Here is a 14,208-nt window from a genome sequence, read left to right as displayed (position 1 = left end):
AGAACATCTACGGAAAGTGGTGGACAGTGGCCAACGAGACTGGGATGAGCATATTCCAAAGTTTTTATTGGCTTATAGATCGGCCATTCATGATTCCACATCCCGGACCCCAGCCAAAGTTCTGTTCGGAAATGAATTAAAGCTACCTGGCGATTTGATATTCGGTGCTACCCCAAACGACGATGTGAACCAAGATGAAGACAGCCAAAACTCTTTTAGTAAAGTCCACGATGCAGTCCGACATCGAATAAAAATGGTTAGCAACCGCATGAAGGCAAGGTACGATCGAGCGGCAAATACCGATGGGTTTCAAGAAGGGCAACTGGTACTATTGTTCAACCCACAACGAAAGAAAGGACTATGCCCCAAATTGCAAACGCACTGGGAAGGACCCTACAAGATTGTCACGAAAATAAATGACGTCGTTTATCGCATCCAGAGGAGCGACAGTCCCAGGTCGAAGATGAAAGTTGTACATTTGGAGCGGCTGATCCCCTACGGAACGGGAACTGTGCCTATTCGGGACGAACAGGATTAAGCGGGGGGCAATGTTACGAATATAACTTTAGATTTAAGTTAATTTAGATGAATTCCGTTAATTTAAGAATTTGGATTGTAACGTAAATTTCTACTACGCAGTTTATTTGAATAACTTCACAACAACAACCACTGTATAGATTTTTCTACATCCTTCCATTTCCTCTTTCATTTTCTATTTTGTTATTGTCGTACAATTCTTGTTAAACGTCATTCCTCTTTCTTTGTTATTCCCTCGCCTGTATATGTGTTGTTGTTATTCCTCTTTCTTTGTTATTCCCTCGCCTGTATATGTGTTGTTGTTATTGTAAGTTTGTTTACTCAAGTTTGTTGTTGTTATTGTTCACTCAGTAAGTTTGTTGTTGTTATTGTTACTCAATGTGTTTGTTGCATTGGTAGATTGTTCGTGATCTAGGTGTTACCAGATCGTCTAGAAACTTCTGTAGCGACAGGCAGGGCTCATATAAATAGAGGGAATGGAAAGGCAGTGAGTCAGTTGTGAATCAGATCGCGAATTGAAACCGTCGTGTAAAGTAAAGTTGTGTGAATAAAGTCATTGTAATAATCGTAATCTGAAAGAACCCGCGTTTTATTTGGTACGAATTGTATCGGGAAATAAAACAACGTCTACACGGGATTTAGTAAAATCCAATAACGTAACATTATTCATTGTGCCATGCTCGGTACTATGATGCAATAATAAGGTGATGTATCAAAACAAAAATATTTGTTTTTGTCTCGACGATCTGTCAAATTTTTCCATATAATATTTCATATGGTTGGCAACATTGCATATCGAATTCAAGTAGAAATTACGCACTTCGGCAGTTAATCAAGACATCAGCTGCTCTAGATGGCCTACCTATTCATTGTGTCATGTTCGGTACATATACAAGGTAAGGCATATTTTGTCAACAAAGGACAAATATACATCTATGTTGTGGCTTTAATGTCAGAATAACTAAAAATAAATACAACAATACAATTCTGTTTTTGTGACATAAATTACGACATGTTGCAACTGTTTTCTTTAAATTAGTCGCTCGGCGCATATAGATTAACTACACTTTTTGGAAAATATTAAATTTATCAAAGTTCTTGGTATAGTCATAACTTTTATACTTATAACATCTGTTCTGAATAATAAAGATTGGCGGCATTATGCATTTTTCATTATATAGTTTAATTCGAATTATTAAAGCAATTTTAAAAACACCATATATCATCACCTTTCTCTATTTTTCATTTGTGCGCTGAGCGACTGAAATGATTTTGTCTCTTTTAGATGATTCGTTTAAGAGAAACCCAGAAATACGTGTTTGGTGAAATAAAAAAAAATATAAATTTAATTTATTTTCAGGATTTCGTAAATCCACATCACAAATGCGTTATAAAAAACGACATTTGGTCTGTTCCCGTACTGCAAGAATCTACTAGATTTAACTATTTTCTTCGATATCATAAAGGAAAATTCGTTATCGTAGTAAAAATTAGTAGATTCTTGCAGTACGGGAACAGACCAATTGTTCACTAAAACACACCTACGGCAGCAAATGTTATAAATAAACGGCGTCATATTTCATGCATTGGCTCCAAACTCGGTCTACCAAAACAGCTGACCAACACCAGTGTTTTTTAACGTTGACCAACACTTGATTTCATTTATTTCACCAGGAAAGAAACCAAAACATTGACAAAAACAGACAAAATGAGTTCACAAACCCCGCAAAAGGTACAACTTCCCGATGAAGAATTGGACTGGATACAAATGCGCATTGAATCTGGACCGGTGTTTCCAGAGACAACCAAAGAAAAGATGATGCGTAAAATTAAGGAAAATCCCTTGGTACCAATTGGTAGGTCTGACATGCATTTTTACTTATATAAGAAAATAATTGCAAACACGAACAAAATAGCATAACGTCATCCATTCTCTATTATAGGATGTATTGCCACAGCTTGTGCCTTGGGTTATGGTCTGTATAATTTCCGTACTGGCAATCGCAGAATGTCCCAAATGATGATGAGAGCCCGTATTGCGGCGCAAGGTTTTACAGTTGTTGCCTTGATTACCGGTGTTGTGATGACATACGGAAAGAAGGAAGATAAGTGAGTGTAGTGAGATGCCGGTTGGCATTTATCTTGGCAGGACTCGAAGGAAAAAGGAGAGTGCAACAGTCATAGCCTGTTGCTATTATATACTTTACTATGTTCTTGGGGGCATTTCATAACGCTGGGGGAATATTTTATTTAATTTGTAGTATTTTTTTTTGTAAAAAAGCTAAAATGTTTATAATAAAGTATAAGAGCTGTGAGAAAATACATATATACGATATATACATGATTCCAATTTATGACGCAGTTCTCGTATATTTTCTATTTCGTGTAGTACATTTAATTTTCTCTTTTTTTATGTATATTGCCTCATATAAATAAATTTGAAATGATATCGAGTTATCTGTCGTAATCAACATATGAAATGTTGAATTTTAATGCATAGACAACTAAATGAAACCGAAGAGTATTTGTAAGATATGCAACACTGTGCGACGAATTTCAATTGTTTGGATAATTACCGAGAAATTCCAACAGATTAATATATATATATATATATGTTCAAACGATTTATAATTCAAATGCACACTATTCACTTCAAGTTTTTTTTAAATCCATATTGCATATCCACACACTGTGCTACAGGGTATTATGACTTTGTGAACAGGCAATACTAATCGAGAAAGACCCATGGTTCCTCTTGAGAACCATGGGTCGACTCACTTTCTGAGTCGATTATGCATGTCTTTCCGTCCGTACATGTATTGTTGTGGGCATTTATGATCCGATTTGGAAGAAATTAGGCACAGGTCACTTTTTTGACCCAAGGACGAATCCTTTAAATATTGGAGAAAATTGGTCCAGATTTAGATATAGCTCCCATATACAGTATCGTCCGATTTTATGTAAATAATACACCATACTGCCAATATTTGAGCAAAATTTCGCACAGCGTACTGAATTAGGTCCGTATTGATGTATGCGAAGTTTTGTTGGAATTGTTTCAGACTTAGATACATATTGTTAAATATATAGTTTCGTCCGATTTCACGTATTTTCCCAATATTTGTCAGATTGTTTTCCGACAAAATTTTGCACAGACTACATAATTAGGTCCAGATTGATGTATGCGAAGTTTTGTTGAAACGGTTCAGATTTAGATATGGCTCCCGTATATAGTTTCCTCCGATTTTGTGTAAATGCAGCATTGGCATTCAATTTTTCATATATTTCAGATTGGTATGTGTATGGATTGTTTTAATTCAGTTCAAATACCTATGTACACAGTTAATTTCGTCCGATTCCATTTCAATGGTCCTCCAAACATGCTATGTCTTTTCTATAAAAAGGATATTGTACATATGAGCATATTTTGTATGTGTCCAAAGTGGTATTATAGGGTATCATATAGTCGGCCCCGTCCGACTTTTTGAGCTTCCATTACTGGTTTTTAATTTAAACTGTTATTTATTGAAAAATGCAATAATGTTCTACACTGAACGTCTTAAGTGCAGTATATCTAAGTGTTTTGAAATAAAAAACGAACTTCAATATGTAATCTTTACATGTATCTAAACCGACTAACATCAATCGCTACACATGTCATTCTGCAATCTATGCATTGTTTAAAATTTAATCTCAAAAGCAAAACATAATTTTGACTTATTCAAAATATGAAACTTAACAAACATCGTTCTGGACCTTATTCACTACGCTGTGCCAAAATTCGTTAAAATCTAATGATTTTGAGGGACTTTGGTGCACCATTTACCTAAAATCGGGCGAAACTATATATGGAAGCTATATCTAAATCTGAACCGATTTTCAGGAAACTTAACACACGTCATTCTATACGTAATTCATTACGCTCTGCCAAAATTCGTGCAAATCGGATGATTTTCAGAGATTTATATGCACAATTTACATAAAATCAGATGAAAATATATATGGGAGCTATATCTAAATCTGAACCGATTTTCGCGAAACTTAACACACATCATTCTAGACCTAATTCATTACGCTATGCCAGAATTCGTGCAAAGCGAATAATTTCAGAGACTTTAGTGCACAATTTACATAAAATCGGACGAACATATATATGGGAGCTATATCTACATCTGAACCAATTTCCACCAATTTCAGTAGGTTCGTCCTTGGGCCAAATAAGTGACTTGTGCCAAATTTCATCTCATTCGGATTATAAATTCGACCTGTACTCTGTTTACAATTTAACATCAACAGACGGACGGACATGCATAAATAGACTCAGAAAGTGATTCTATGTACATATATTCTCAAAATGTTACAAACATATGCACAAAGACATAATACCCTGTTACCTTGCTACACTTTTAGGTATCACATCTATTCATAGGTACAAAACTCATATTTAAAAGTTATTCCCTGCAATAATAGCAACTTAACACAAAATCACAAACTTTTTTAATTGTCATTTTCTTATTATTTTCCGTACTGCCGATATGAAATTATTCTGTATTCTTGCTTTATTTCTTGATCAAAATAAATGTAATTTTTTAAGGAATAACAAAATTGTTACAAAATTGTACTGATAAAATTAAAGAATGTTATTTTATCATACAAAATGTTATATGGAAAAAGCTTAGCAAGTACAACCAATAAGACACAATAGCACATATCTGTGGTTTGTATATTTACTAACATTTTGCTATAAATTACCAATTCTTATCCAAAAAAGGGGCAATTTGAATGGAGGCTACTGTTTCCCCTGCCCCTACCAACAAATTATGTACCCTATGTTACCACAAATGTACTCAAAAATCGACTGTGAAAATTTCATGAAAATCCGTTCAGTAGTTTAGGAGTCTATAGCTAACACTGATCAAACAAACAAACCAACAGAAATTCATTTTTATATATATATATATATATTGGAGCTATATCTAAATCTGAACCAATTTTCCCAATATCAATAGGGAACTGTACTGGGAAATGTCTTTGAAAAAAAAAAAATGCAAGAACATTTTGATTTTTTGTTCAAAATGTATGATTATATATTCGGTATATACATTATAAATCGTCAGCTAAAATGCAAAAAGGCGTAACTAACAAAAAATTGAAAATTGACTTTTTGAATGAATATTCAAAAATTCACTTTTTTACTTAATTGTTATGATTGCCATTAAACTAAATAACTAAATTTGTTAAAAAATTTTAGTCTATTATTCGTCACATGCAATATCACCCTGCTGGCATACTTTTTCATTTCACATGACATGTTTATAGTTTTCATTCAAAACAGTTTTTTGCTTCTCCCACACAATTATGCTTTTGTTAGTTACGCCTTTTTGCATTTTAGCTAACGATATACAGATTTCACTTGTTCAGTGACTTATGCTAAAAATTGATGGAGAACATTTTTGTCTCTAATAAAACTAGTAATAAGTACGATATTAACCCTAAAATAAGTTTTTGTTTTTTTAAGATTTTTGAGTTTTAGTCTATAGTAAAACTTTATGGCGAACATTTCTGTAGAATATTCTTAGCAGCTTTAACCCCGCTTTGAATGAGTTTTCAATCACTTCTGGAAAAGAGGACAGAAAAGACCCCTTCAAATGACAATTACAATATTTAAATTACACACCAAACTAAAGATGTTTGACAATTTTCCATAATTTAGTATTACCTGAGTACATCCTAAAGTCATGCGCTGTTTTGGAATTTGCATTTCAGATAACTATTTGTATGCCGTGGTAGAGGTATAAAAAGTTGCAACGTAAGTACATGTTTCGGCATAGCCCCCGTGTAAGGATCTAGATTGAGTGGTGTAGCGATTTGGTAGTTTAAGATTGTCAGAGTATAATTGGACATAGCTTAGATTCTACGTTATTTCGATTGACATAAAATATGACATAGACTACTGCATTGAGTCTAGAATGACTTGAGTCAATTTGATTAAAATCGTGTCATATTTATATACAAAAATATATTTTTTATGGGCTATCATAAGATTCTTAAGAGCACCTATTAAAGTGAACCAATGTGATGTACGGTATAGTATATGCCGCCCTTCCCGACCAACAGCCTTTTCCACTCTGCTTACTTCTTATTTCTAAAGACAGTTTGTTTATATTTCTAATAGTTTGTAAAAACTAATATTTTATTGGCGTCACTAAGCTTATCTCTAAAGCCTTGATATTCAACTCCATTAATTCTAACAAAATATGGATCTGGAGGTGGGAAGATGAGTGCATACGTGACATCTTAATATATACTGCCTGTTGGTCATATTCCGAAAATTTTTTGTGCAGAGTTATGAAGTTTTGACCAGTTTATTTTAAATCCATGTATGTATGTTGGGATATTTCGTTCACACTTTAATAATAAGCAAATGCTATCACACGTAAGTTGAAGTGTTAAAAATACAACTGCCAAAAAAGTTGTCCTGTGGGTCGATTCACTATCAAATTTAAACTATTCTCAAATCGATAAAATATTATAACGACAAAATAAACAATATTTCAATTCTATAACAGTTTTTAACAACAATTGTTAAAAATGTTGTTAATAAACAACACCAAAATATTCGAAGTTAACTTATCGACAAATATTTTTCAATATTGAACATGCCTTGTTTTGTTCTGAATTTGTATGTATTTTGTTTTCAAAATGTTCAAAATTGAAAGCTTTTTGAAAGTTTATTGACAATTTGTCTACATTTTTACAGAATAACATTTTCGTTACTGCAAACGATTGTATTGCTATGTTCTGACGGGCATTCGAACAACGTAGTTCGCTCTCAGAATTACGTACATGAATTAACCCGTTCATACGACACTATTCTTAATTCATGCCATCAGAGTTTTTTATTTCAAACTCTTTGTTTCTTGTTTTACACCAAAATTGTAACATATTTACGTGAATTACACATGGATCTAAAAAGAAAAAATAATTCTCTTTCTCCTGACTATAGTATGAACCCATATCTATTTACTTTTAATTCATGTTTTCCATTTTTTCTGAAAATATTGTTGTTTTCATACATTTTTATATTATTCTAAATTCAAATGTCACAATAAAACTTTGGAGAATTTTTTTGTTTGAGTGTCCCCAAATTTGTTTCTTGTTTTGTACGCTAATTAGAACCATGGGGAAAGAAATTCACATTGCATTATGTAGAAAACAAAATTTACATCCTGTTGCATATATAAAAACTAGACAATTTTTTACTTTTCATTCATCATTTTCAATATTACTAAAAAAGTTTGAAAATTTTATAAATATTTTCAAGCTGTCAAAATTAATTTATTTTCGATTAATGCTCTCAGTTGTTAGGGATGGGACAGATTTCTTGATGATTCAGAGAGTGATTCGAATTGAACTACGTACAAAAATCGGTGTTCGCTCAGACAATTTTGTATGGGGAACTAAGTAATTACTTCATAATTAAGGGTCGAACAACGAATGAGAGAGCGAACAACGCTCGTCTGTACATGGCATATGTGCAGACAAAATTGTCGATTGTCGGATCGTTATAAGTTACTGAATCGACCTACTGAAGTGCTAATTCAACGAAAGTATTCTTGCATATGTCACCGTAAGATTTACATTGTAGATTTTCAGTTTATTCAGGAATCTTTTATCTGCCCAAATAAAAGTTTCGTTTCTGCACGTAGAAATGTGGGAAAGTTGTTTTTAAAGAACTACATACTAAAAGCCGATAAGAGTTGAGATTTTTATTTCTGTCATACGTAGCTAATGCAGTAGCGAAAGACACGTTTCTGTATTGTGCTCTTTGGTTAAAGTTGAAAAGTGTTATTACGGATAAAAAGGATGGAATATTTTATTCGGTTTTATAAAGGAATTTGTATATAGTAGCCCTTTGGAAAAAATTATTTAAAAAATCCACGCCTTATAGTAGGCCTTTGGAAAAAATTATTTAAAAAATCCACGCCTTATAGTAGGCCTTTGGAAAAAATTATTTAAAAAATCCACGCCTTATAATAGGCCTTTGGAAAAAATTATTTAAAAAATCCACGCCTTATAGTAGGCCTTTGGAAAAAATTATTTAAAAAATCCACGCCTTATAGTAGGCCTTTGGAAAAAATTATTTAAAAAATCCACGCCTTATAGTAGGCCTTTGGAAAAAATTATTTAAAAAATCCACGCCTTATAATAGGCCTTTGGAAAAAATTATTTAAAAAATCCACGCCTTATAGTAGGCCTTTGGAAAAAATTATTTAAAAAATCCACGCCTTATAGTAGGCCTTTGGAAAAAATTATTTAAAAAATCCACGCCTTATAGTAGGCCTTTGGAAAAAATTATTTAAAAAATCCACGCCTTATAGTAGGCCTTTGGAAAAAATTATTTAAAAAATCCACGCCTTATAGTAGGCCTTTGGAAAAAATTATTTAAAAAATCCACGCCTTATAGTAGGCCTTTGGAAAAAATTATTTAAAAAATCCACGCCTTATAGTAGGCCTTTGGAAAAAATTATTTAAAAAATCCACGCCTTATAGTAGGCCTTTGGAAAAAATTATTTAAAAAATCCACGCCTTATAGTAGGCCTTTGGAAAAAATTATTTAAAAAATCCACGCCTTATAGTAGGCCTTTGGAAAAAATTATTTAAAAAATCCACGCCTTATAGTAGGCCTTTGGAAAAAATTATTTAAAAAATCCACGTCTTATAGTAGGCCTTTGGAAAAAATTATTTAAAAAATCCACGTCTTATAGTAGACCTTTGGAAAAAATTATTTAAAAAATCCACGTCTTATAGTAGGCCTTTGGAAAAAATTATTTAAAAAATCCACGCCTTATAGTAGGCCTTTGGAAAAAATTATTTAAAAAATCCACGCCTTATAGTAGGCCTTTGGAAAAAATTATTTAAAAAATCCACGCCTTATAGTAGGCCTTTGGAAAAAATTATTTAAAAAATCCACGCCTTAAAGTAGGCCTTTGGAAAAAATTATTTAAAAAATCCACGCCTTAAAGTAGGCCTTTGGAAAAAATTATTTAAAAAATCCACGCCTTATAGTATGCCTTTGGAAAAAATTATTTAAAAAATCCACGCCTTATAGTAGGCCTTTGGAAAAAATTATTTAAAAAATCCACGCCTTATAGTATGCCTTTGGAAAAAATTATTTAAAAAATCCACGTCTTATAGTAGCTACATAAAAAATATTTAAAAAAAATCCACGCCTTATAGTAGGCCTTTGGAAAAAATTATTTAAAAAATCCACGCCTTATAGTAGGCCTTTGGAAAAAATTATTTAAAAAATCCACGCCTTATAGTATGCCTTTGGAAAAAATTATTTAAAAAATCCACGCCTTATAGTAGGCCTTTGGAAAAAATTATTTAAAAAATCCACGCCTTATAGTAGGCCTTTGGAAAAAATTATTTAAAAAATCCACGCCTTATAGTAGGCCTTTGGAAAAAATTATTCAAAAAATCCACGCCTTATAGTAGGCCTTTGGAAAAAATTATTTAAAAAATCCACGCCTTATAGTAGGCCTTTGGAAAAAATTATTTAAAAAATCCACGCCTTATAGTAGGCCTTTGGAAAAAATTATTTAAAAAATCCACGCCTTATAGTAGGCCTTTGGAAAAAATTATTTAAAAAATCCACGCCTTATGCTTAGGCCTGAATGCTTCACTTTCAGACTGAAGTCAATAAAAATGCTTTGTTATAGACACCAAGAATGTTCTTAATTATTTACATCAATACAGCAGAAAAACATAATTAGAAATGGTTCCTTAATGGTTCGAACCAGCCTTGCATTTTCTTTTGTCATCGTCCGTCATTGGATGTTCATTTTCCAGAAGTACCTACTTATAAAAACAGCAAAGAGAACACTCGGGAACATTTAATGAAGTGTGGTTTGTCTACGACAGCCATGGAGTGAGTAAAATATTTTCGTTCTCTTCCTCCTACACAATGAATACCAATACTAAAAAATATAGTTTTTAGAAAATTTAATGAAGTGGATTTAAATTTTTATAAGAGACTAGAATATGCCTGCAACTTCGTTAGCGAATGTAGGAAATACTTAAACATGTATTAACATCTTTTTTTATTTTCACAAAATACTACATATGCCAGAAAAACTAAACAATCCACACATTAATATTGACCATAAATTGAATTTGAGAACCATTTAGTACCAAATTTCATGATTCGAGCTCCAAAGGTTCACCGCAGCCAAATTTTACCCCTCCTCAACCATCCAACAAAACTTCCTGCATATCCCGATCCTACACCATGATTTCAAATTCAAATTTCAGGATTTCAACTCTATTGGTTCACCGAAAATTAAAATTGCACTAAATATAGTACACAGTAGTACGAATTTCCAAATTTTCCTACTTAACCCAAACCTACACGCCCACAGTGATCCAAGCTTCAGGATTCCCACTCTATCGGTTCACCCACAATTCAAATTGTAGCACAGGATTCCAACTCTATCGGTTCATTCACAATTCAAACAGTACCAAATTTAGTACACAGAAGTACCAATTTCCAAAACATTCTACATACCCCAATCCTACCCCCCACACTGATCCTAAATCCAGGTTTCAGGAATCCAACTCTATCGGCTCACCCACAATTTAAATTTAGTACACAGTAGTACAAATTTCCAAAACTTCTAACATACCCCAATCCTATCACCCAAGCCAAATTTTACCCCTCCTCAACCATCCAACAAAACTTCCTGCATATCCCGATCCTACACCATGATTTCAAATTTCAGGATTTCAACTCTATTGTTTCACCGAAAATTAAAATTGCACTAAATATAGTACACAGTAGTACGAATTTCCAAATTTTCCTACTTAACCCAAACCTACACGCCCACAGTGATCCAAGCTTCAGGATTCCCACTCTATCGGTTCACCCACAATTCAAATTGTAGCACAGGATTCCAACTCTATCGGTTCACTCACAATTCAAACAGTACCAAATTTAGTACACAGAAGTACCAATTTCCAAAACATTCTACATACCCCAATCCTACCCCCCACACTGATCCTAAATCCAGGTTTCAGGAATCCAACTCTATCGGCTCACCCACAATTTAAATTTAGTACACAGTAGTACAAATTTCCAAAACTTCTAACATACCCCAATCCTACACCTCCACAATATTCCTAAATCAAAATTTCGGGATTCCAACTCTATCGGTTCACCCATAAATCAAATTGTACTAAATTTAGTACAAAGTAGTACAAATTTCCAAGCCTTCCTACACCTCCACAGTGATCCTAAATCAAAATTTCAGGACTCCAGCTCTATCGCTTCACCCACAATTTAAATTGTACAAAATTTAGTACACTTAGTACAAATTTCTAAAATTTCCTACATACCCCAACCCTACATCCCCACAGTGATCCCAAATCCAAGTTTCAGGATTCCAACTCTATCGGTTCACTCACAATTCACATTATACCGAATTTAGTACAAATTAGTACAAATTTATAAAACTTTTACATATCTCAATCTTACACCTGGAAGGTTGGAAGGTTTTAGGTAATTTTTAGAAGTATGAACTGTGGTGTATGCTTTTATACATATGTGGTGCATGGTATTAAGTCCTTGGGTGTATTTTTGTAACAAGCAAAAGGAAAGACCCCACAGCTTTTGATATATAAAATATACATAGACTCCCTTTTCGAGTCGAATTCTGCATGTCCGTTAGTCTGCACAGCCCGTATTTATGATTTGATCGTTTTTGGACCAAGGATGAACATTATTGGAAATGCTTAAAATCGGTTCAGATGTATAAAACTTCCATAAATAGTTTCGTCGGAATTTATAATACTGCAAACTCAAGATCCAATGTATGTCCGATTGACACGAAATTTTGTACAGCATACCAAATTGTAACTAAACAAATCCTAGAATGATGTTTTGAAATCGGTTGAAAATTATAGCTCCATTATATTTTCGTCCCATTTACATCAGATGCACCAAATATCCAATGTTTGCCCCATTGAGATGGATTGGTAATTGGAGTGTCCCATAATTTTGTCCGATTTCATACAAATGGAACATTAAGCACCCTTAGTATGCCCGATTGATATAAAATGTTACATAGATTGGCAAATGGTTCGTATATTGATTAATATCACATATATTTCGGTCGACATGATACTGTACACATACAACTGAAATCATTAAAGCGGAATATACGTTAAGAATTAGTTTATATATTGTGGGCAACCATACGATTTTAGAAGATTCTCTCGAATATACCCAAGGTGGTGTAGGGTATTATATAGTCGGGTCTGTCCGACTTTGTTCTTCTCATTACTATAAGAATACTAGGTGTAAAATGCATACAACTGAAATGCTTACCATTCATGGCATCTTTAGGCTAATCGGCTTATAATCCCCCACTTAGTTGTACTTATCTCAGAATAAGCATTGAGTATTACAAAAAGTATACAATAAATGTAATATGTAAGCTCATTACATCTTACGAGTTATAGCAATCAACATAAGTGAAGTTTGTAAGAAAAGAAATAAGGGAAAGGATAACTTAAACACTTGCTGTAACTAAATTTTAGATATTTATGAAACAGATAAAAACCGACTTAAAGTTCGGTGGAGTCGATATATTCAATGAGGTGTAGCTAACGTATTTATTTGTCGTGGGCCATTGCTATCTGGAACTTAATCCATTAAAAAACCCATAGTTACTTTGGTGACACACTTCGACTTATTTAAGAACATGTTGAAGTCGACGCACAAAGATTTAAAAATGTTCGTACTTTAGTTTAGTACTTCGTTTCCTTGAAGAACGTTTTTGCAGAAAATGTTCAATATTGGTTCGTTTATTGTCATAACCCACATAAATAGTTCAAGTTCGACAGTATACCGGTGTGCATTTAGTTATAGTCCCCATATACAGGTACGATCAAAAGATTGATATTTTGAGGATATTACGCACGTTTTTTTTAACCACTACGTCTGCAATTAGGTATTTTGTGTTCACATTGGGTACCAAATATCTCTAGAAAAACTATCAATATTGGCCCACATCTTCATGTAGCCCCCCCAATTTGGTAATTTAGTATTGGAAACATATTTGGTAGCACATCTCTCTACTAAAAGTTGTCAATATTGATCCACACTTTAGAAGCATAAGTATAATATCCATTCGATTGATATTCTCTTTACAAAGTTCCAAAATTTTAACACTTTGTAACATAGGCGCCGAAAGGGATTGACACTGACACAGAATTATTCGATTCAAACGATTTGAAAACCAGTATGGGAGCTATATATATATAAATCTGACCCGATTTTCTCGAAACTTGGCACACGTCCTTCTTGACCTAATTCAATACTAGATATATAGGGACTTTGATGTCCCATTTACCTTAAATCGGACAAAACTATATATGGGAGCTATATCTAAATATGAACCGATTTTCTCGAAACTCAGGACACATCATTCTGGACCTAATTCGGTACTCTATGCCAAATTTCGTGCAAATCGAATGATATATAGGGATATTGGTGCACCATTTACCTTAAATCGGACGAAACTATATATGTGAGCTATATCTAAATCTGAACCGATTTTCTCCAAACTTGGCACACATGATTCTGGACCTAATTCAGTACTCTGTGTC

At 33.2% G+C, this 14,208-nt stretch overlaps 1 protein-coding gene across 1 annotated transcript in view; it reads left to right on the top strand.

Annotated features, from left to right (window-relative positions):
- Positions 1–2,646, top strand: part of LOC133321031 (HIG1 domain family member 2A, mitochondrial) — a gene marked incomplete at its 3' end in the record, with an annotated part of 38,373 nt that extends 35,727 nt beyond the window's left edge. The window contains exons 2-3 of the mRNA XM_061530135.1: positions 2,239–2,393; positions 2,481–2,646. Coding sequence (XP_061386119.1) covers positions 2,246–2,393; positions 2,481–2,646 — 314 coding nt within the window. The remainder of the gene's footprint in view (positions 1–2,238; positions 2,394–2,480) is intronic.
- Between the last annotated feature and the right edge of the window lie 11,562 nt (positions 2,647–14,208).

This window comes from Musca vetustissima, unplaced genomic scaffold (genome assembly GCF_032173495.1).
Source record: "Musca vetustissima isolate MV318-11 ecotype Yass unplaced genomic scaffold, APGP_CSIRO_Mvet_v1 utg3598, whole genome shotgun sequence".
Taxonomy (NCBI): Eukaryota; Metazoa; Arthropoda; class Insecta; order Diptera; family Muscidae; genus Musca; species Musca vetustissima.
Note: the sequence above shows the minus strand (reverse complement) of the source record. Positions and strands in the feature narration are given on the sequence as shown.